Source organism: Armigeres subalbatus, chromosome 2 (assembly GCF_024139115.2).
Source record: "Armigeres subalbatus isolate Guangzhou_Male chromosome 2, GZ_Asu_2, whole genome shotgun sequence".
Lineage (NCBI taxonomy): Eukaryota > Metazoa > Arthropoda > Insecta > Diptera > Culicidae > Armigeres > Armigeres subalbatus.
In genome coordinates, this window is record NC_085140.1 from 210,169,536 (window position 1) to 210,193,942 (window position 24,407).

A 24,407-nucleotide genomic window follows, 5' to 3' on the forward strand; every position below is an offset into this window, starting at 1 on the left:
GTTTGAATCTTTGTTTACAAAAGCAGATAAGGCGTTTTGAAAATTTTGTCTTGAAATATTATGTATATTATATTGTATGCTATTTTAAGGATATTCAAAATTTATCAAAAAATAATAAATAGTTTTTTCTCTGTGTTACGCGTAACAATTCTTCGAAGGACCCCCACCCCCTACATTTTTGGTAACAAATCGTAATAAAAATTTAACAACCCCCCACCCCCTATTGCGTTACGTAATATTTGAACAGGCCCTTTAGCATAGACACAAACAAAATAGTTGATTTTACCACACAATTTTACTATATTTTCAGTAAGTATAACCATGTGAGCGGTTGAATATACTATTTTTATCGTAAGATAGACCATATTTTAGTCATTTTAAGACGAATGGCACTTCGGTTGAAAAACGTCGGTACTGCTCTCAATAAATATTACCCCTAAAATGGTAGTTTCTACTAGAGTCCTATAAGAAGAGTAACGTCATGTGTTACGTTTGACAGGTCTCCTGCTCGTTTGGAACGCGCATTTGTATGGAGATGACAGACGATTCTGTTCCAATTCTGCCACTTGACGACACTGTTATTATAGTCACTGTAGTTTCTACTATAAAATTTTTCTCAGTGTAGTAATCGATTTAAAATTAATCGATTATCACAACGATGAATCGATTAATCGAAGTAATTGATTAATTTGCGACATCCCTACTCATGACATGACTCGACTTTGTTTTGATCTGAGATGTTTTGATTGACTCTGACGGCGGTTCTGGTGTTCGTCAGAGACGTTGTTTATAGATAGAGACCCGCGCAGAGTGAAGCCGAAAGTACCAAACGAACCGTCAAACGCGGTATCAAACGAGCAAAGTAAACAAACATTATCGATCGGTGCTAAATGCGAGATAAGTATTGTAATCAACATTTAACAAAATATGAAAAAGTTTGAAAAGTTAATTAAATTAAGCTGTTTTTGGAATTCTTATACCAAGTTTATTACTGCATTTCATCATATTCGTCGTTGCAGTATATGGCAATGGTGCTGAACGTGGCAGGATAAATGGTTGGAGCAAACGAAATAACTGCTCATACTGAGAGTCACTTCAAGTTTTTACAAATTTTTATGTTGCCAATCGCACAGGATATTTTTGTCTGCTGGCCGTGAAGCCAGAATTGCTTTTATTCTCTCCGCGTGTCTCTATATAATAACATCGTCTCTGGTGTTCGTATTTGTATAAAATCTGTTTTATTAGGTTCTGCAGCGTCTGTACGTAACCTCAATCTGGTGACAGATTAGTAGTACTTCTTGTTGGTCTCAGGGGCAGCCAACCAATCACGAACTCCACCCTTGTCGGAGTCAGTGGAAAGTACTACTGAACTGTCAAAAAAGTTCATTTGGCGAGGACCGAATTCATTCGTGACGTCATGCTGCAGAACCTAATAATTTGTTTTTTTCCTGTTTATGTGAACAATACTTCTAAAAATGGATGAAATTCAACAAATAAACAGCAAGCAAAGTGTTTTAGCAACGGCTGGTGCGATTCAGAAGTGCATAAAATTAATAAACGACAAGAAAGCAAAATCCACCAACGAAATTGAGCTGCTAAAAAAATTAATCAAATCCGACAGTTCGAGAACGGCACAGCTGGCCGTTCAAGCACTGGTTCAGCTGGTAAAAAACGGTTCGCTAGATCTAGGCCAAACGTTGGCAATACTGGTTACGGCATTGACCAATTCATCACCGGCCCATTTTACTGCGGTGGGCGATGGGATGTTCGAGCTGCTGCTGCTGGATTTTAAACGCCGGTGTTCCGTTTTGGCTGATGATCAGTCGTATGTGTGCCAGTTCGATCTAAAGCCACCGCAACATCCGCTGCTATTGCTGCTTAGCAATAGAGACGTGGTCAACATGCTGGCTTTTAGCGAAAAAATCAATCAAATTTGTCATCACCATGACCAGGTGTAAGTATATTTGAGATAGTGACCTGATTCTGATATGCTTGACTTATGTCGAATTCGTTTTTAAAAAGTTCCAACCTAGGTTGGAACCAGTTCCAACCTAAGTGCTGTCAAAGTGTTTTTTTATTCGCTCAGGTTGGAACTAGGTTCGCACTAGTTCCAACCCCAAAGCTGTCGGGTTCGCACTGTGTTGTTTCACGGTTTCGCACCGGGTTCACCAATACAACTGTACTACAACTGTCAAAACCACGTGGGTGGGTGGGACTGGGCGGAATAAACAAGCAGAAGGGAGAAACGAAACTATCTGTTTATTAAAATAAAATGCGCGTTGAAAATATTTTTTCGAGGAATTTTGTGATATTTGTTATTGTAGTTTAAAATGAAATTAATCCGGTAATATTGTTTAGATTCAGTTTTAAAAATAATTGTTAGAGAAGCTATGTATTCATAAGTTCATTCAGTTTTCCTCACAGATGATGTCCTAAATTAGGTCGGTGGATGGAATTATGTAGTTTGGGAATTCCACTTGAAACCCGTTCACAAAATCCGCTAAAAATTGTCAGAAAAATATATTTGAGGAATACCAAATAGAATTATTTCTTATGCAGAATTTCTCTTTCGTGCGTTTCAAAATTTTCTTCGGGAATTCTGCCAGAAATTACTTCAGAAATTCTTTCAATAATTCTTTCTTGAATTTTTGGCGATATCTTTCAAGAATTCCTCCATGTTTTTTCCAAGGGATCCTTTCGAGATGAATTCCTTTGAAAATTCCTCTAGGAATATCTTTGAATACTGTTCCAGGATTTTCTCTGGAAGTTGCTCCAGGAACTAATTTGGAAATTCCTACAATATAATTCCTTCAGGAAATCTTTCTAGAATACAGGAACTTACTCGAAGTATCCTTCAGGAATTGCTCCGCAAGTTTCGTACATAAATTCCCCCGGAAGTACCTTGAGCCATTCCTCCGGGAGATTGTTGGAAATTGAAAATGCACGGGGCCCAAAATCCGGCGGAAAATTTTCCCGAGGTGTGAGGCTACCTTCATCAGGAGAGGTAGCGAGGAAAAAAAATTAGCGAATCCTGGAGAATTTTTATTACATGCTTCTGAGTGTTCTCCGAAAAAAAAACTTTTGCAGAAATAGATGAATTTACAAAAATACGGAAAATACGGAATTCTTGGTATAAAAATGTGCACAGGATTATTGAATATAATTAAATAGGGGAACTGTTCCTATCTCCATCTCACTGAACATATACTCATCTCAACGGGAAACAAAGAAATTCAGCACCAATTTCGTCGCCTCTTTTTGTCAACATTTGTGCTCACTGCTGAGAAAAATCCCAAAAATAATAAACAATCCAAATTCCTTTCCATTGCTTTTATTTTGATGGGATGAATATCGGAGCCATGAGATGAATTCCAGGAGCAGTTTCCCTGTTTATATCCACCCAAAAGTAAATTCCACTATCCGCAAAAATCAGTTCACGCACTTAAACATATTTATTTATCATGATCTGATTAGTCAACGCCAACGCACTGCCAGTGCACTGGATGTCCTGGATCATATGTTTCGAATCAAAACAAACACGATGCTACGCACACCAACATATCCAATGACAGATGGAACTGAAAATGTTTTTTATTCAGGGTTCGGGTTGGCACTGACCCAGGTTTAAAAACGAATTCGACATTAATATTCATTATTTTATTTGCAGAGTTCGAAAAAACAGCGTAGAATTTCTCAGGCCAGTTTTTCTACATGTATTCAATAATCCCGCGCTATTTCCTGAAAGCCTGAAAATGTGGCGAGCCTTGCTTAAAAGCGCTGCAACTAATGACGTTGCCGTGAAGATGGTTTATGAGATCATATCTTGGAGTAAAACCTCAACTAGTGACAAATGTCTTTATACTAATAACTTGCTTCTGGAAGCGCTTGAGAGTCTTTCTTCTGAGAAACAAATGAATTGGTTGTGTAGAGACATTTGCATGTATATGTCAGTTGTTAGTAAGGAACTTATCAGCTTCAACTATGATCCATCGGAGAACTTTTTGAAAATTTTAGCAGTCCTTCACGTCGATAGGAACGTTGCTTCCATTAACTATAACAGTGTGCTGCTCATGATCCTAGCCGATATTATGCAAACCATCGCACCTGCCCACATTCTGAATTTGATGAGAATAGTGAAATTTCTGTTGGAGGCCGGATCTAATCGTTTGAGCCAACTTATGATTTTGGATGGAGCAGTTCAACTTTTGGGACAGCAAACATTTATTCAAAACTATCACGAGGATTGTAACTATATTCTCAACGCTGTTCTCAACAACATGTATCCAACAAGCACTCATGCTTCTTTTGATAGTCGCCCAGCAATCTACTTCCATTCAGATATTGCAAAATACGATCAGTTCTGTATGTGGTGGAACACTGTGGAAATACAAAAGCATTCAGTGGATTGGCTCGTCAAAGGACTAATGCGCACTGCTAGGTTTAGCGAAAAAGTTATTCTGGTTCTTAGAGGACTGTTTTATTCACGTGACATCCGTTTCGAAGAATGGAAAACACTTTTCGATCAGCTCGTTCACTGCTCGAAATCCAGCGAAGAAAACTGTTCAAAACTTGTAACGCCGATATTGTTTTTACTGGCCAATGATGGCAACCCGTACAAGAGGCTACATCTGCTTAGAAATCTGGCCTCAATGGGTGCTAAAGATCACGTGTTGGGTGTGCTGAAAGCATTAGCGAAAGATGTGGACAAATCGACTAGTTTGGACTTATATCTTCGGCTGTGGAAAGCTGAACCACGAACATATCCATTCCTGTACGACGTACTGAAAGACACCAGTCGAAGAACGAGAGAGGATTCTTGGGAAACAACACTGGCCAGAACATACACGATTCGCGAGGTTTGTTTGATCAAGTAAGTGACAAATTACAATTTTATATTTTGAATAATTTTAAACAGATTAACAGAGATTTTCTAAGCAGTAGAAGCTAGCAGACAATTATCAATATCGCGAACAGGGAATGATATCGAGAGTTAGTTTTATGAATCGCTTGGTTATGTCGAGGTACTCAAACTTTGGTTCTGATTCTGATAATCCTAAGGCACATGTAGCCATTTTTTCGTAAAATTATTTATCAGATTTCGTTGCTTTTTTTATCACTTATATGTTATATGCAAACATGTAGGCAGTAGGGTTTATTTCAGAAAATTTGTAGGGTAAGGACAAGATGGGTGAGTACCGTTTTTGAGCAGCACATACACTTTTTATGCAGATGTTATACTATCGTAAGAAGAATAAATTGGTTCCACTTATTTGTCACTTGATTTGGCGTTTAATTTTGGTAAAGTATGAGTGGTTAAAATGGTTTATATCTATGCTTCTTATGCAAATACAATTTTTATTAAACCTGTAATCTCGTCAAACAGTATAAAATTGCAACATTTTTGTTAATACATATTGGCAGATAAAAGTGAAGTTAAAAACCCAATTTAATTCACCGAGTAGTGATACTGCCTTTCTCGCATTTAGCCAAGACACCAACCTTATATGAAGCTGATTTAGTTCGATGTACCATTTTCTTAATAACTTCTAAACGCAATGGTCGATCGTTACCAAATTCAATAGTGATCAACAAGAACTTGCCCTCTGTCGAATGCAACTTGTTGCGAGAAAATCGGTTAAAGATTACTATATGAAAAGTTGTCTAATGTTTTTCTTAGCTTTTGTGCACACACATACACACACATACACACGGACAGACAGACATGTGCTCAGCTCGTCGAGCTGAGTCGATTGGTATATAACACTATGGGTCTCCGAGACTTATATAAAAAGTGCGTATTCGGAGTGAAATGATAGCCTTTCGGTACAACTTTGTTGTACGAGAAAGGCAAAACGAAGGATCATCATTCGATAAATTGATTATTGACACGTTCTATGCACTGTTTCTTGTGCTTAAAATGAAAGAAAATGTTTGATAATGAAAATCCTGCTTTGTTTAATACAATTGAAATAATAAGAGAGCGTAAATTTTGATTCCAGTTTTGAATTTTTTGGAACCTATTATATGTATATGACTGCTTTGAAATAAATAAGTCCGATAAAATTAACATTCAAACAGTGTTGTCCTGCACTTTGTGCAGAAAATTCTGCTCTCCGATTTCACACAATCTAAATGATTATATCTGCATCAATCAATCCATCCATTTAAAAACTTATTGAACTGTCATTTTTAGTTTAATTTGATTTTAATTCACGAATCGGACCGAATCCTAAATAATAGTGTCGGTTTTGAGAGTTCACAAAGCTAAAGAATACAAGTAAGTATGCTTTTCATACCGAAGTTGGATTTTTCTCCAGATACTGGCAACTTACCCAACTTCGGAAGTAGTGCGCTGGATTCGCCTAAAGATGCGCTTAAGGTGATTATACAATCAAGCCATGTGGTGAATTTCAAATTCACCACACGGTTTTCTACTCCTATTATCAAAAGTTCAAAACCAGCGTAATATTTTTTGTACAATGCTGAAATTAAAGTCGATTGCTTAGCATGAGTAATCAAACGATCTACAGATGTTGTGATTCCCATGGGCGTCGTTGTTCTCTCAATTCGTGCTCTTGAAAAATCACTAGAAAAAGCACGTGGTTTCCAAGATGGCCGATTTGTGGCTTTGTTGTATAACCACCTTAACAACGCATCAATTTGTTTGACATATAAAACTTCGGGAGTGTTATACCCGTGATATTTGGAATGGCATTTTACTGAAAACACAACTGTGTCAGTTAACAGTCAACACAAAACTAATCTATTTTTTATTCTCGTATCTTATTATCATCTTATAATCAAATTAAACTTAAAAGTGACAATCCGGAAATTATGAAATCCCCCGCTCATAAGAATGGCTGGTGCTAGCCAGCAAGACCGACAAAACATCTATCAAAAATGATTCAATATCTGTCAAAAGTAATCTTGCTCCGCGGGCAGGGTTATTTGGAAATTGTTGAACTTAAAAGTGACAGTTCGGAAATTATGAAATCCCCCGCCCATAAGAATGGCTGGTGCTACCCAGCAAGACCAACAAAACATCTATCAAAAATGATTCAACATCTGTCAAAAGTAATCTTGCTCTGCGAGCAGGGTTATTTGAGAATTATTGAACTGTCATTTTCAAGTTTAATTTGATTTTAATTCGCGAATCGGACCAAAGCCTTAAGCCCCAAACGCAATACAACGGAACGGCGACGGAAACGGAAAATTTGACAGTTAGCCCATATATTTTCTGTCAAATTTGCCGTTTCCGTCGCCGTTCCGTTGTATTGCGTTTGGGGCTTTAGGTTACCTCTCAATTCCGAACGGTCACTCTTCAAGGTGACTCTACATTTTATCGACCTTTCCATATTGGAATATAGTTGCCACCAGTGGTGCGAATTCTCAATCTCAGCTGACTAGTGACTGAAATTTGTAGGATATTGATACCATTTCCACTTCACACTCACTTCCTAGCAGTGAAAACTGAAAATGGTTAGCAGCAACAATCAAAGATAAAATAAACAAAAGTTCTCTTTTCTCATTGCACACGCAGCCCGCAATGACAGTCCATTCAGTTCACTCGCTGCTGCGTGAATATGACGGCCCTATATTAGGTTCTGCAGCGTCTGTATCTAACCTCAAACTGATGACAAATTAGTAGTACTTCGCGTTGGACTCGGGGGCAGCCAACCAATCACGAACTCGAACCTTGTCGGAGTTCTCGTCGGAGTCAGTGCAAAGTACTACTGAACTGTCAAAAAAGTTCATTTGACGAGGACCGAATTCATTCGTGACGTCATGCTGCAGAACCTAATAAATGCATGGGTGAATACTATCACTTGACAGACAAAAACAAGAAGTTTGTGCCGAATGATTATCAGCTTCAGCCCGTTGTTGGCTAAGCTTCTCCTGCTTTGTCTTTCTGACTGAAAGACACCGTCATAGGCAAAGAGGAGCAGAGAAAAATACAAAACAAAAGAATCACATTCAGCAAGCATTGTTGATAAATTGCACCACCAGTGGCAACTGGCCACTACACTACAGGAAGAAAATTCGGCTCGGAAGTCCCGAGTTCACAATTCTAACTTGGTGCTACGCCTACAATAACATTAGTAATATTAAACCTGCGAAATAGTATTTATTGATCGTGAAATAGTATTACCCGAGGAATGGTACACTCAACCCTCTTTTTACGTCACTTATTAGGGGGACGTAAACCGAATGTGACGTAAAAAGAATTTTTGCTAAAATTTCTAGTATTGCACTTAATTTGTTGATCGTTGGATACTTTTACATACATTCACTTGTGTCTTACATGATGTATTGTACTTGCGTCTCAAGTTCAGGTATATGAGATGTTTTAAGACCTCCAAATTGTCCTGGATTTTGAACCATATGGTCTACCGAATAAACCAAGGCTTCCACAATTCCCCAGCCGCGGTGTCAACCCAATTTTGTCTTCTGAGTATTGGTCTTTCACTTGCGTCTCAAATACAGGCATATGAGATGTTGTAAGATCTCCAAATTGTCCTGGAGTTTAAATCAAATGGTCTATCGAATCAACCAAAGCCTTCATGATGTCCTAAGCCGTGGTATCATCCCAATCATGCCCTCCGAGTATTTGTCTTTTACTTGCGTCTCAAGTCCAGGTATATGAGAAGTTTTAAGATCTCCAAATTATCCTGAAGACCATTTGACCATTTGATACAAACTCCAGGATAATTTGGAGGTCATAGAACAACTCATATGCCTACATTTGAGACGCGAGTGAACGACAAATACTCGGAGGACATAATTGGGTTGTTACCGTGGCTGGGGACATGGAAGCCTGAGTTGATTCGGAAGACCATTTGACTCCAACTCCAGGACGATTTGGAGATCTTACTACATCTCATATGTCTGGATTTGAGACGCAAGTGAAAGAAAAATACTCGGAGGGCATACTTGGGTTGATACCGCGGCTGAGGACATCATGAAAGCTTTGGTTGATTCGGCCGACCATTTGATACAAACTCCAGGATAATTTGGAGACCTTACTATATCTCATATGTCCGGATTTGAGACGCAAATGAAAGAAAAATACTCGGAGGACATAACTGGGTTGATAGCACGGCTGGGGACATCATGGAAGCCTTGGTTGATTCGTCAGACCAAACCCCAGGATGATTTGGAAATCTTAGAATAATTCATATGCCTACATTTGAGATGCGAGTAAACGACAAATACTCGGAGGACATAATTGGGTTGTTACCGTGGCTGGGGACATCATGCAAGCCTTGGCGGATTCGGAATAGACCATTTGATTCAAACTCCAGGACGATTTGGAGATCTTAGAACAACTCATATGCCTGGATTTGATACTCCAGGGAATTCTCGGATGACCTGGAACGGTATTTGGTTTAATATATCAAATAGGGCATGAACCATTTTTAAAAAGAGATAACAGCTCTTTCGTTACGCTTGTAGACCTAAGGTCTTTGGTTACGCGTGTAGACTCCAGGAAATTCTTGGATGACCTAGAATGGAACAATTGTTGAAGTTGAAAGCAAATGATGAATATACAAAGCATCTGTTTTGTTCTTTGGGTTTCTAAGAGTGCCTTCTTATAGGCTTACTTTTGGATGTCAATTATGTCTCAAATTCTTTTTACGCCACGAGCCGTAAAAAGGAAGCCGTAAAACGAAGTGACGTAAAAAAACTGCCGTAAAAAGATGGTTGAGTATATACTGCCTAATAATCTTCTTCTTCTTCTTACTGGCATTACATCCCCCACTGGGACATTGCCGCTTTGCAGCTTCGTGTTCATTCAGCACTTCCACAGTTAATAACATTTTTGCATTCGTATATCATGAGGCTAACACGATGATACTTTTATGCCCAGGGAAATCGAGACAATTTTCAATTCGAAAATTGTTTAGACCGGCACCGGAAATCGAACCCAGCCACCCTCAGCATGGTCTTGCTTTATAGTCGCGCGTCTCACCGCTAGGCTAAGGAGGGAGCAGTCAAATAATACAAAACGCGAGCTATATCGCGAAATAATGAACGTGACACTTCGAAATGATACACCGCGAAATGGTTAACCGCGGAATGTTTTTCCGTGAAATGTCGTACAATCTATTGAAGCTCATAGTAATTGGTTCACCAAGATAAAGCATTAAACAAAAACTAAATGATTATTTTTATTATAGAGTTTTGGCACTTCCTCAGCAAGCGTGCTGGGAATTTTCACCTACCCCGGGCAATCTGAATGCCAAAGGGGATTAGGCTCTGTGGATCTCATTCGCCGGTTGACTTAAAATCCTATAATAAACGTTTGCACCGGATGTATTAGTTATGGTGGTTCAGGAATCTTCTTACGATGCTGCAAGTTCCAAGAACCACTGTCTTTTGGATGCTATGGAGGTTATGAGATAGTTCCAGCTCTCCTAAGGATCTCAGAAGAGATTTCGGGACGATTCCGGTTGCTGAGATAACAACTGGAATTATGCGCACGTCCTCCAGGTCCCACATCTGCTTCAACTCCTCCGCCAAGTCGTGGTACTTCGTTATCTTGTTGGAGAATGTTGTTTGGACATTATGGTCTAGCGGTACAGCAATGTCGATGAGGGTTACCCGCTTCATCCTTTTGTCGTAGACCACAATATCGGGCCGATTGGCACGAATGAGGACATCCGTTATGATCTCGCGATCCCAGTACAGCTTCACGAAACTATTTTCCAGAACCGGGACAGGCACATATTTGTAGTAGGCGACAAACTGGTTAACCAAGTTGTGCTTTAAAGCAAGCTGTTGGTGCACAATCTTGGCTACTTCGTTATGACGACCGAGATAGGCTGAATCAGCTAAGGCTGAACACCCGGACACGATATGTTCGATCGTCTCTCCTACTGAATTGCACTTCCTGCAGCGGTCCTCCACGTTTTCGTGCAACATATAGTGCCGATAGTTCTTCGTCGCAATTACCCGGTCCTGGATGGCTACCATGAATCCTTCTGTTTCCGAGAAGAGTTCACCCCGCACCAGCCACGTATTCGACGCCGCTTTGTCGATATATTCCAGCTCCAGTTGATGGGGGTGCGTCCCATGTAACTCCTTCTGTTTCCACGATGCGATCATCTCGTCGACAGATTTGATGTCGCAATTCAGCTGATAGTCCTCCTGCGCCAGATGCAGGGCACTGAATCCGTGGTCAGCTTCACACACAGCGCGATAGATTTCGTGGCGGTTCTGGCTTTCCACGAAGTATCTTCGCAACTGCTGGATCTGGGAAACACATAGTGTTTGTATATCGGTGACGCCTCTTCCTCCTACTGTACGTGGCAGGGTGACTCTCTCAATGGACGATTTTGGATGGCGCATGCGATGCTTAGTGAACGCCACTCGTACTGCTCGTTCTAACGCCTCCAAGTCAGTCTTGGTCCACTTCACCACCCCGAAACTGTATGTCAACAAGGGCACAGCAAACGTGTTTATCGCCTTCACCTTGTTGCCGGCCGACAAGAGGCTCTTCAAAATACCGTTGACACGATGCAAGAACTTTTCCTGCAGCTCTTTCTTGATCGTCGTATGACGAATTCCTTTCAGTTGCAGGAAACCTAGGAACTTGTACGTTTCGCCTTCAACCATGTTTCGAATCTCCTCCTGTTCGTTGACGCGGAAACTGTCGGCATCCACCAGGTGACCCCGGTGTAGATGTATAGATCGACATTTATCGATACCAAACTCCATCCGGATGTCGTTGCTGAATACCGTTACAAGCCGCAGAAATTGGTGCAGCTTCTCCACAGATTCCGCAAACAGCTTCAAGTCGTCCATAAAGAAGGTGTGGGTAATGTTTGTACTCCTTTCCCCACCCTTCAAATGATAGCCATAGTTGTGTTGGTTGAGTGCTCTGCTAAGAGGGTTCATGGCAAGGCAAAACCATAGAGGACTAAAGGTATCGCCTTGGAATATGCCCCTCCTGATGCTGAGAGTCCTGGACCGTAACACCTTTTCTCCATCAGTAATGTGTAGGGATGTGCTCCACATCCCCATTGCGTGCTGCATTAGCCTGATGACGTTACCGTCTATCTTATACAACTGCAGTACCTTAAGAAGGTACGAGTGAGGTACTGAGTCGTATGCCTTTTTATAGTCGATATACGCCATGCTCAGGTTTCTTTGCTTGTGGGTGGCCTGCCCAACAACGACTGCATCAATGATGACCTGATCCTTGCAGCCTCGTGTGTTACGTCGACAACCTTTTTGTTCCTCGGTCATCAGGTTGTTGACGTCGCAATGGTTTTGCACCCTCTTCGCTACTACCGATGACAGCACTTTGTACAGACTCGAAAGGCACGTGATTGGTATGTACTTGGCTGGATTCAAAGTGTTCCGATCCTTCAGCAGAAGATAAGTGACACCTAGTGATGAATTCCGGTAGCTGCTCGGGGTTAGCTAGTACCGTGTTGAAGCATTCCGCCATCCGCCCGTGGACCGTTGTGAGTTTTTATACCAGAAATTATGCACAAAATCGGGTCCTGGTGCAGCCCAATTCCTGGTATACCGAGTAGCCTCACGTATGTCTTGGGCGGTCACGTTGATAGCGGTCATGTCTCCAATTCCACCACAATATTGCTCTTCTTCTGCCATCCACACCCCATCGCCGTTGTGTATGACGGGGTTCTCCCATAGATTGGACCAAAACTGCGTGACTTCTCCAATCTCCGGAAGGCCCTCGCCAAAGTCGGCTTTGTCGTTTCGGATGTGGTTGTAGAACTCCCTTTCGTTGATGTTGAACATTCGATTTTGCTCCTTCCTCTTCGAACATTCTCCATAACGTCGCAGTCGTTTAGCAAGAGCACTCAACCGCTGTACATGGGTGTCGAGGATCTCAGTTATGTTCGCCTCGGTGAGATCACGGAGTTCTGTGGGTTTCACAATTTCAGCAACATTCCGAACTAGCCTGGTTGATCGATTCCCCTGCTTGTACTGTGTTAATCGACCAACCTTTGACCGCAGTGTGGCGATGCGGGTCTCGGTTTTCGTGCTTTGGGGCGTGCGCGTCCATCACTCTCACCTTGTGGGCGCGTTCGCAATCCCAACGTTCTTACAACAGCCACTGCAGCCGAATACACGATAAATTGCAGCTCCTCAAGGTTCTCCACGGTTTCCAAGTACTGTGGCAAAATATCCTGGTTAAGGATGCTTACTGTACTCGTCAACCGATAGGAGTACTGCAACTAGGGTATCCGGTGTCGGGACATGGGGTCTGTCCCACGGAACTGTGTAACTGCTGTGCCCATATGATTAGCTAGTTCGTCCTTCAATTGCTGTCGTTGCAATTCCACTGTTGGTCCTGGAGCGGCGGGTGCAATCGAATCGTGACGGTTACTTGCGATTGATGCATCCAACCCAACAGAACTCCTTCTCGACGTATCGCTCGATCTTGCCTCCTCCTCCTCCTCTCCTAGTTCCCTCTGCACTTCCCGCTTGATGTACTCTACGTCTTCTGGAGTCAGCATATTATGTGACATAATAGCTCTCTGGCGTGTGTACAACTTGTTCTGGTCAAGCTGGGGTGCAAACCGAGGGAACCTCTCATTGAACATCTCCAGCATCGCCGGTCTGCCGGACATATCCGTCTCCATCCTGGTGCAAACGTAGTAGCAACGGATCACGTACTGATTCATCTCCCTTGTCCACATGATCCGTTGCCGTCGGCGGCCCGCTAACGTGAGTGATTGACGTCGATCAACCACAGCAACATCAGCAGGTGCAGCATTGCCTTGGTGATTTCTTCTGCTGCCGTTTCTGTTTTGCCTTGTCGGCACGGGCTGAGCCCGATGACTAGAGGGTCGCTGTTGCACCTCTCCTTCCTTTAGCCGCTGGCCGCTCGCTCTGTCCCCCGTTCTAGGACCAGCTCCAGTAGGGGCTCCCTCCTCGGGCAATCGCATGGGTGGTATTGTTCTTGAGCGTAACTCCATATTTGGGTGTGCTTTCATTCCCGGAAGCTACGGGTTCTGTAAAGTTATTTAATTCTTTACAGTGCTAAATAGCTAGGTTCAAGCGCCAGTGCTCGCCCGAGGGTGGTTTTTCATTGGTGCTTAGGAATTGGGCCTTCAGCTCCCACCTACTCGAAATGGTGGTTTTTCATGGACGCCCAGGGTATTTCACCTGAGCTCCCACCTACCTTATTATTATTATTATTATTATTATAGAGTTTTGGCACTTCCTCAGCAAGCGTGCTGGGAATTTTCACCTACCCCGGGCAATCTGAATGCCAAAGGGGATTAGGCTCTGTGGATCTCTTTCGTCGGTTGACTTAAAATCCTATAATAAACGTTTGCACCGGATGGATTAGTTATGGTGGTTCAGGAATCTTCTTACGATGCTGTAAGTTCCAAGAACCACTGTCTTTTGGATGCTATGGAGGTTATGAGATAGTTCTAGCTCTTCTAAGGATCTCAGAAGAGATTTCGGGACGATTCCGGTTGCTGAGATAACAACCGGAATTATTCGCACGTCCTCCAGGTTCCACATCTGCTTCAACTCCTCCGCCAAGTCGTGGTACTTCGTTATCTTGTTGGAGAATGTTGTTTGGACATTATGGTCTAGCGGTACAGCAATGTCGATGAGGGTTACCCGCTTCATCCTTTTGTCGTAGACCACAATATCGGGCCGATTGGCACGAATGAGGACATCCGTTATGATCTCGCGATCCCAGTACAGCTTCACGAAACTATTTTCCAGAACCGGGACAGCCACATATTTGTAGTAGACGACAAACTGGTTAACCAAGTTGTTCTTTAAAGCAAGCTGTTGGTGCACAATCTTGGCTACTTCGTTATGACGACCGAGATAGGCTGAATCAGCTAAGGCTGAACACCCGGACACGATATGTTCGATCGTCTCTCCTACTGAATTGCACTTCCTGCAGCGGTCCTTCACGTTTTCGTGCAATATATAGTGCCGATAGTTCTTCGTCGCAATTACCCGGTCCTGGATGGCTACCATGAATCCTTCTGTTTCTGAGAAGAGTTCACCCCGCACCAGCCACGTATTCGACGCCGCTTTGTCGATATATTCCAGCTCCAGTTGATGGGGGTGCGTCCCATGCCACTCCTTCTGCTTCCACGATGCGATCATCTAGTCGACAGATTTGATGTCGCAATTCAGCTAATAGTCCTCCTACGCCAGATGCAGGGCACTGAATCCATGGTCAGTTTCACGCACAGCGCGATAGATATCGTGGCGGTTCTGGCTTTCCACGAAGTATCTTCGCAACTGCTGGATTTGGGAAACACATAGTGTTTGTATATCGGTGACGCCTCTTCCTCCTACTGTACGTGGCAGGGTGACTCTCTCAATGGACGATTTTGGATGGCGCATGCGATGCTTAGTGAACGCCACTCGTACTGCTCGTTCTAACGCCTCCAAGTCAGTTTCGGTTCACTTCACCACCCCGAAATTGTATGCCAACAAGGGCACAGCAAACGTGTTTATCGCCTTCACCTTGTTGCCGGCCGACAAGAGGCTCTTCAAAATACCGTTGACACGATGCAAGAACTTTTCCTGCAGCTACTTGATCATCGTATGGCGAATTCCCTTCAGTTGCAAGTAACCTAGGAACTTGTACGTTTCGCCTTCTACCATATTTCGAATCTCTTCCTGTTCGTTGACGTGGAAACTGTCGGCATCCACCAGGTGACCCCGGCGCAGATGTATGGATCGAATCCAAACTTCATCCGGATGTCGTTGCTGAATACCGTTACAAGCCGCAGAAATTGGTGCAGCTTCTCCACAGATTCCGCAAACAGCTTCAAGTTGTCCATAAAGAAGGTGTGGGTAATGTTTGTACTCCTTTCCCCACTTTTCAAATGATAGCCATAGTCGTGTTGGTTGAGTGCTCTGCTAAGAGGGTTCATGGCAAGGCAAAACCATAGAGGACTAAAGGTATCGCCTTGGAATATGCCCCTCCTGATGCTGAGAGTCCTGGACCGTAACACCTTTTCTCCATCAGTAATGTGTAGGGATGTGCTCCACATCCCCATTGCGTGCTGCATTAGCCTGATGACGTTACCGTCTATCTTATACAACTGCAGTACCTTAAGAAGGTACGAGTGAGGTACTGAGTCGTATGCCTTTTTATAGTCGATATACGCAATGCTCAGTTTTCTTTGCTTGTAGGTGGCCTGCCCAACAACGACTGCATCAATGATGACCTGATCCTTGCAGCCTCGTGTGTTACGTCGACAACCTTTTTGTTCCTCGGTCATCGGGTTGTTGACGTCGCAATGGTTCTGCACCCTCCTCGCTATTACCGATGACAGCACTTTGTACAGACTGGAAAGGCACGTCATTGGTCTGTACTTGGCTGGGTTCAAAGTGTTCCGATCCTTATTATTATTATTATGATTATTATTGTTTATTGAAATCATGTAACTTAAGACATTTATCTTTTTATCGTTACAATGTGGTATTAAACGCTGAATTCATTGCCTTATTCTTAAAACTATCTGTTCTCTTTAGGTGAAAATACCCGTCTACTGCAAACTACGTAAGAGTTCTCTCTTGAAGTTTGCATTAGAATTATTCAATTTAATAAAGTTGGGTAAACTGTTCTAGTAAACAACACCTATGACGAAAAAGGATTGACTATAGTACGCAGAGTTATGCTGTGTTGCTCTGAAACTTTTTGTACGGGTTCCTCTCAAGGGTACGAGCTTGTCAAAAAGGTAAACTGGAGATGATTTTTTTTTATTATTCTGAATAGATGCACGCATGGTCTATATTCTTAACACGCCGAAGACGAAGTACATGATAGGAAGAGGTTCAAGAGAATACAATGTGAGCCACCCACCACGAGCTTGCATCGGTGGTGACGAAATCGAGGTGGTAGAAGAATTTGAATACTTGGGCTCACTGGTGACAGAAAAATTCGGAGACGCATAGTAGCTGCAAATCGTACGTACTTTGGGCTCCGTAAGACGCTCCGATCGAATAAAGTTCGCCGCCGTACCGAACTGACAATCTACAAAACGATCATTAGACCGGTAGTCCAAAAGATATTTTAGTTACTAGATAAAGATTATCGCTCTCGTCGCTGCCCGGAACATCTTTTGCTGGCGAGGATAGGGGAGCTAAATGTCAAAGAAGGAAAATCCATACGATTTGACAGCTTGGTACCCAACATGTTCCGGACAGCAGAACAAAGGGAACCGAAGCGACAATCTTTATCTAGTAACTAAAATATCTTTTGGTACACTGCCAAAAATATCCAAATAAGATATATGTGTCGCCGTTATACATTTTTGCAATAGCTCCACCCTAATATAATCGATGTAGAACCACACATAAAGTTTATTTAGATATATATTTTATTAGTAGTCGCGTGGAGAATGGTTATGTGTGCGCTGATATACATCATAAGTTAAATCTATGGATTTTTGCCAATAAATATGTGTGGATTTTTAGTAGTGTAGTCCTCTACGGACACGAGACCTGGACGATGCTCGTGGAGAACCAACGCGCACTTGGAGTTTTCGAAAGGAAAGTGCTGCGTACCATCTATGGTGGGGTGCAGATGGCGGACGGTACGTGGAGGAAGCGAATGTACCACGAGTTGCATGAGCTGCTTGGAGAACCATCCATCGTTCACACCGCGAAAATCGGACGACTGCGGTGGGCCGGGCACTTAGCCAGAATGTCGGACAGTAACCCGGTGAAAATGGTTCTCGACAGCCATCCGACGGGCTCAAAAAGGCAAGGTGCGCAGCGGGCAAGGTGGATCGATCAGGTGGAAGATGACTTGCGGACCCTCCGTAGACTGCGTGGTTGGCGACGTGTACCCATGGACCGAGCCGAATGGAGAAGACTCTTATATACCGCATAGGCCACTTCGACCTCAGTCTGAATAAATAAAAGAAAATAATGATCTATATTTGTAGAAATTTATGAAAGGACATCCGATCAAATTATTTTGTAAGTGTGAGACATGTGAATAACGAGATAAATTATATACATAACGTTAGAATTAGAAATAACAGCCTGATATCGGTGACTTAAATAACTTTCAATTAATCTAGCAGCTGGGGTGGAAAAGTTGTATAAAGAAATTAGTTTATTGATCAGCTTTCTATGTACCAGAATGGTGACTCCATTTTTATCGATAGATTTTGCTATGTCGTCATGTACTTTCAACAATGCCGTCTCAGTACTATGTTGATTTCTGAAGCCTGGCTGTAGAGGATTAAGGTAATTCATTCTGCTAATATAATCAGTAATTTGATTTTTTAGTATTTTCTCTAAAATTTTAGATAAGGTAGACAATAAACTAATTGGCCTTAGGTTCGAAATTTATTCACATTTGCTTGTTTATTGATTGCGATGACCTTAGCACGTTTCCATTTTGTAGGGAACTTATTTGTTGTTATTATTGAATTAAAAAGGTGCGTACGACATTTACGATTTCGAAATCCATTACTGGACGAAAACGGAAACCACTATTATCTGTTAAAAACAACACTCTCGTTATCACTCAACGTGAAATTTGAACAAAAATAGTCATTGATATCATTCGCAGTGTGTTCATACACTTCTGGTTGATACCCCCAGGTTTTTTTTACATTCCACCATAACTGCTTACAAGGGAGATCCACATTCAACTTCAGCTTATCATAGGCAACTTTAGCTTATACGATATAAGAATAAGAATTTCCAAAATCAAGTATTCTGTTCTATCAGTTACACTAATGATTGATTTTCTAACCAAGCGATAAGCCAACCCGAGCAAAAATGAATAACTAATTGATAACAAATTCTATTATCCGGTTATCGAACATATTGATAACTGAACTTAATTGTGGGAGAGAAAATTGAAAAAAAACTATAAGCTGACTGTCGTCTGCTTGTCGTGGCTGCTGCTGTGGTTGTCGTGGTTTTGTTTTTCTGTTATTGCATGGAAGAATGAATGGTAAAAAGAAATGTCAACCATTCCCGTCCCTGGTTCGATATCTGGTTTTAATTAGTCATGTAGTATTATTTATTTGAATTATGTTCTCTCAAATAAGTTAACTATATTGATTTCTCATTTTTTTTGCGATTTTTCAGACCCCAGCAGCATGGAGCTGATTTGGTGAATTTATTTTCGACAATTCTTAGTCACCCAGAGGATGCCAGCAACGAAGCAGCGGTGGCATTGGCCATCGATGCCATTGCTAGCCTGTGTGAAAACCATGTCGTCAACATCGTCTCCACCTGGAAGGTGCTTGGCTTCAAATTCACCCACGAAGTACGTCCTCGGATCATACGAAGCTTGTGCAGGTTTTTCGCCAACGTGCCTTCAATCAAAGTGAACACCTTGGAACAGGAACGATTGGTGAATGAAATTATTCTTAAGCTGTGGCAGTTTGTAACCGATTTTGATGACTCAGAGGTTATAGTGGCAGCCCTGGAATCATTGAAATCCTTCAGCCCAGACATGATGAACATATACCAAATTCCTGAAATTTTTCGACAAGGAATTCCTCTGCCCAGCGAAGATGACGATTCTTTAGAAGCGAAGCTAATTCCAGCCGATTGTTGGATTCAGTTGATACACTTTGTGAATCATTCTGCTATCGAAGCAGCTGGAGATCTGGTAGCGCATCACATTTACAACGAGATCAAAGCATACCGCGGGGGGATCTATCTTAATCCAGAGGGACGACCGGAACCAACGACGCTGCGACACCTACCCAAGAGAAGTATTCTCGCCGCAGTTATACTACATTTGATTAACCATGGAGGAAAAATAAACTCCACTGACTCGAACGATGTAGTACTGTATAATCTTCTCAGGATCGTTGCTAAAAAGTATCCCAAGCCGATTCCCCCTCTTAATTGGAATTTTTTACACGAATATTTCCACCACTGCTTCGAAGCCAAGAAATACTGTCTTCGTATTGCAATCAAACAAATGCCCCACTCGGGAACATCCAAGCGGATCGTTGAGACATTCCTCACGGAGTCGGTTGAATCTGACATGGAGGTGGAGGATGTCTCTGTTATCATGGAATCCTTAGACATAATTACTGAATCGGTGCAAAGCGACATCTACAAGAGGTATCTGCATTTGGCATTGCAATTTTTGCTTGAGAAGTCTGAGGAGAGTAAATCAAATACTGGAAGCCCGTTCACCGAGACAGTGCAACATTTGAAGACTGCTGTTATGAAGACTACGTATCAAAACGAAGAAAACTTCGACTACCTTTGTGAGGTTTTGGAGAACTTGTTCAGCCGCTTTCATGTTGATACAAAGGTGAGTTATTATTAATAAGTTTGTTTTGTTTCTTCGTGTACTACCATTCATGTTTTTTTTAGTTATTTACCGAATACCTTAAAGTGCTGAGTGTGCTACCTCAAAAGTATTTGACGAATCTTCTGAAACCTAGCACGTGGATAGACAAACGCAACCAAGCCAAACTGGAAAAGGTTATCGTTCTGCAATTGTCCATACACAAGCATAATCCGACTGCCATCGATCTGCACCTATACGGACTGAGTGACATTTTAAGAACCATCGATTCATTTGAAGCAAAAACGGGAAACTATTTTTTGCGTTCGTTTTTTGACTTCGTGCCTACGCTAGAAAACTCTAAAGCTCTGAACGAATGGATAATTGAGCTTATTGGTTACATACAATCGGATTTGGCCGAATCAAATTGTGTTCCAATGAAGAAGATTTTCCTATTCCTGGATGTGTTTTTCATAGCGGTGATCAGTTTGTCAGGTTATGGAGCTCTGCTCGGGGCGGAAGCCATTGTGGAAAGTCTGGACATGAGACTTTCCGTTTTCCCACCAAGCCTTATCACAATATTCCAGATGAACATGTGGAGAGAAATCGAAAACAAGGTACTTGTTTTGAATTTTAACTAAATTTTAAGACGATGTTTCATGAGTATTCTCTAGTAAGTAATTTTTTATTTATTTTCAGATATATGAATTTCTGTACCATTTGTATAATCACCCAAATATTTCTATGCCACATGCGGACTGCTTCAGAAATGCTTTGCTGTGTTGCAAAGAACAGCCATATTTACTGCAACCGAAAGCATGGCCAAAATTTGTTTCATTACGAAGGCTGTGAGTATAACTAATTACTTTTCTACGGTTTTGCATATAACGACAACTGTGTCTGATGATATTCGTGGCTTTTTATATAACTAAACTACTCCGAAAGCATAGCTAGGTAGATATTTACTCTCGTTTCTAATTATCGCTAATATATTTATTTTACTCTTCATACGCGAGCGGAAGTTGTGTCGATTGCTTTGGGTTACTCTATATTCTGGAACATGTGAAAGATTTGGTTAAAAAAATGTATTGATAACCAGTACCCTCAGTGAGGTTTGAACCCAAGACCCCAGTGTGCACCTGTCTATGCTTTCCCTACTAGGCTACGATGAACCTCTGTCGTCCTCATCAGCTTAGTGGGTACTGCTGAGACCAAATTCCCGACATGATAGAGCTTCGGTATTGCTGCGTGTTATACGTCGGCTCCTAGGCAAGTGGTAGTGGCCTGACTGGCACTTGAAAAAGCTGTTCAAAGAGCTCGATCCAGCTTTTCAGTTGATCATTTCATTTATTTAGCTGGTCAGTTGGGTCGGTCAATAGCTGATCATTTGCGTCTTTCAAAGACATCGTTGCATTCATCTTTGTCCTGCTTGAGCGTCGTGTAATATCGTTGAAAAGACTAATGTCCCCAGTTGCTGTGGCTCTCTCTCCTTCGTCGCCTACAGAGTTTTTCAACGCTCGCTTGTTCCGTAGACATGAGCGTTTTACTCCCTTCTTTAGATCCGAGTATCATTGACGGGCTAAGACTTCGGCGCCTTTGGTTTTTTGCTCGTTCTATCGCGGCTTTGGCATCTCTTCACTCCTCTATTTTCCTCTAGGTCTCAGCTATGATCCATTGTTTTCTCTGGGTGTAGTAGTTCGCGCAGAATATTCTCGCTGGTGACGAAGAAGGCGTTCTTGATGGCGGTTTTCGTTCATTTTGTATTGTTTACTACACAGCTGTGTAGAACAAGTTGAAATGCATCATCAGAACCAGTGTTTGGAGCCTTTTAAAATATATTTATCATGAGGTAGTCTCCGGAATCAGTGCTTTATCATGGAAGTTTGCGACAAAAAGTCTCTCACGATACGCTACACATCGTCTATGTATACAGAGGTGATAAGTGAGAGCAAGGATGTTAACGATCATTCAGTAATTTGCGTTCGATCATTTAGTCGTTTGTCAATAACTCATTCCAGAAGCTGAATTTCAAAATGTGTTGTATGGTGGACTTCTAGTGCGAAGGTTTTTCTACAATTCTGCCTAATGGTTCGTGGTTTGAATTCCACTAGTAACGGAGTTATAGCTATAGTTTCAGTAACTTAGACTAATTGATAACAAAATTCCAATCATTTAGTTTAAGTTACTGTAACTAGCGCTCTACCTCCATTATTAGTTGAATTCTAATAACGAACCATTAGGCAAAGTTGTAGAAAAACCTTCGCACTAGAAGTCCACCATACAACATATTTTGAAATTAAGCTTCAGGAATGTGTTATTGACAAACTACTAAATGATCGAACGCAAGTTACTGAATGATCGTTACCATTCTTGAGTGAGAGACTGTCTCATTCTCCTTTGGATTCAATCCCTGGGTAGGAGTTTTGCGCCGATGATATGATGATGCAAAGTTGTTGTTGTCCTCGTACGCAGTACCACGTAGCCGTCGTTGCTCTGTTTTGTATTTGATTTTTCACTGTGTGGACGTACCATAAATTAAAGATAATTATCGTTAATCATTCGCGATCGACAATGTATCATTGTTAGACGAACGAATTTACTGAGCAATAGTGTGTTTGCCTTCAATAGCTAATTTAATTGCGCATCAAATCCCCGCGAGTCTCATATTCGGTAATGGAGGACGATGACAGAGTTTGTCGTAAATGCACTCAGAGTGTCAACGCGAACGACACATTTATCATGATCTGCAAAGGTGGTTGCGGCGGAGTGTTCCATTGCAACTGTATTGGACTACGTGATATCCAGTGGAATATAATCAATGCCCTTTCGAAGAATGTTGTTTGGATGTGCGAGAACTGTATGGATACTTTTCAACGTGTGCGAAATGGTAACTCATCTAACATTGATTCGAGGCAGACGAAATCGATTGAGTCTGAATTGAAAGAATTGAAGAATACTGTGGACGGCATAGTTAAAACAATCGAAAAGCTAAACGAAACTCTACCAATACGTGTACCCGCTAGAACCCAGATCAACACGGAGATGCTACATTCGACGCCAGTGTCATTCAAGCTAATCAATGGAACTTCAACCGATGACTGCGTATACGATGGTAAGGAAGAAAGCCGATATGAAGATAACCAGGAGGATTTTTCATTACTCCTCACCAATATCGACTGCAAAGCAACTGAACGAGACGTACAATGGATGGTTGCTAGGGCGGTTGGTTCTCTCGATCCCGTACATATCGACGTGACAAAGTTAGTGTCAAAATGGAAAAGTCACACGAAGTTAGATTTTATATCATTCAAAGTAGTGCTTTCATCAAAATTCAAAACTCTAGCATTGAACCCAGCGACATGGCCCAAAGGTATTAAATTCAGGCAGTTTATTTGTAAATGTAATGAAACATGGAAGCCAAATGTGTAGTACTGTACCTGTTTGTTAATTAGTTGTTTTTTTTATGTTTTATTGTTTAGACGTTTTATTTTTTTATTGTTCAAACGTTTTTATGATTATGTATCCCAGACATGTTGATGATGTTTGTGAAAAGGAAATGAATAATGCAGTTTGAGAAATTTTGTTAAGTGATGTCTTTGTAAATTAATTGTATCATAAGTTAAGTTATTCAATAAGACTCATAAGAAGTCAGTTGAATTTTATCAAATAAATAAATAAATAAATAAATCAGACGCGATATCGACACTACGTTTATTCCGTATTTCAAAAAGGCTTCGTTTCCATTTTCGGCTGATGCTGATGTGGTTGATTTGGTTTTCTGTAAAGTCGTCACGGGATACCCACGTAAGTTTGTGAACCAGTCGATAGGGGAAGAGCGATGCTGTGTCGTTATTGTCACAGAATTCTGTGAACAGCTCTCCGTTTTTGCTCATTTCTCTGCGACCATGGTGTCGCATTGAAGTCACCCATAAAGATCTTGATATCACCCTTCGGAAATTCTATCACCGATGGCATTGAGTTGACTATAGAAGTTTTCTTTACCTAGTATCAATTGGCGCATAAAATTGGATTATTGTTTTTTTCTTGATGGTCCCGTAGGAATTATTCTAAACTCCACCACCACCATACGCTTCATTTGAAGATGGGAGGCTTACAAGACTGATTACACTAAACGACAAAATCAGAAAAAAAAATGTTTGTA

At 41.6% G+C, this 24,407-nt stretch overlaps 1 protein-coding gene across 1 annotated transcript; it reads left to right on the forward strand.

Moving 5' to 3' along the window:
• The first annotated feature begins 1,401 nt into the window (after positions 1-1,401).
• On the forward strand, positions 1,402-21,260 carry LOC134211568 (uncharacterized). The gene is made up of 5 exons (XM_062688553.1): positions 1,402-1,954; positions 3,668-4,870; positions 19,081-20,269; positions 20,332-20,862; positions 20,945-21,260. Exons 1-5 carry the CDS (start codon positions 1,476-1,478, stop codon positions 21,095-21,097), a joined length of 3,555 nt encoding a protein of 1,184 aa, XP_062544537.1. The 5' UTR covers positions 1,402-1,475; the 3' UTR covers positions 21,098-21,260.
• The last annotated feature ends 3,147 nt before the right edge of the window (positions 21,261-24,407 follow it).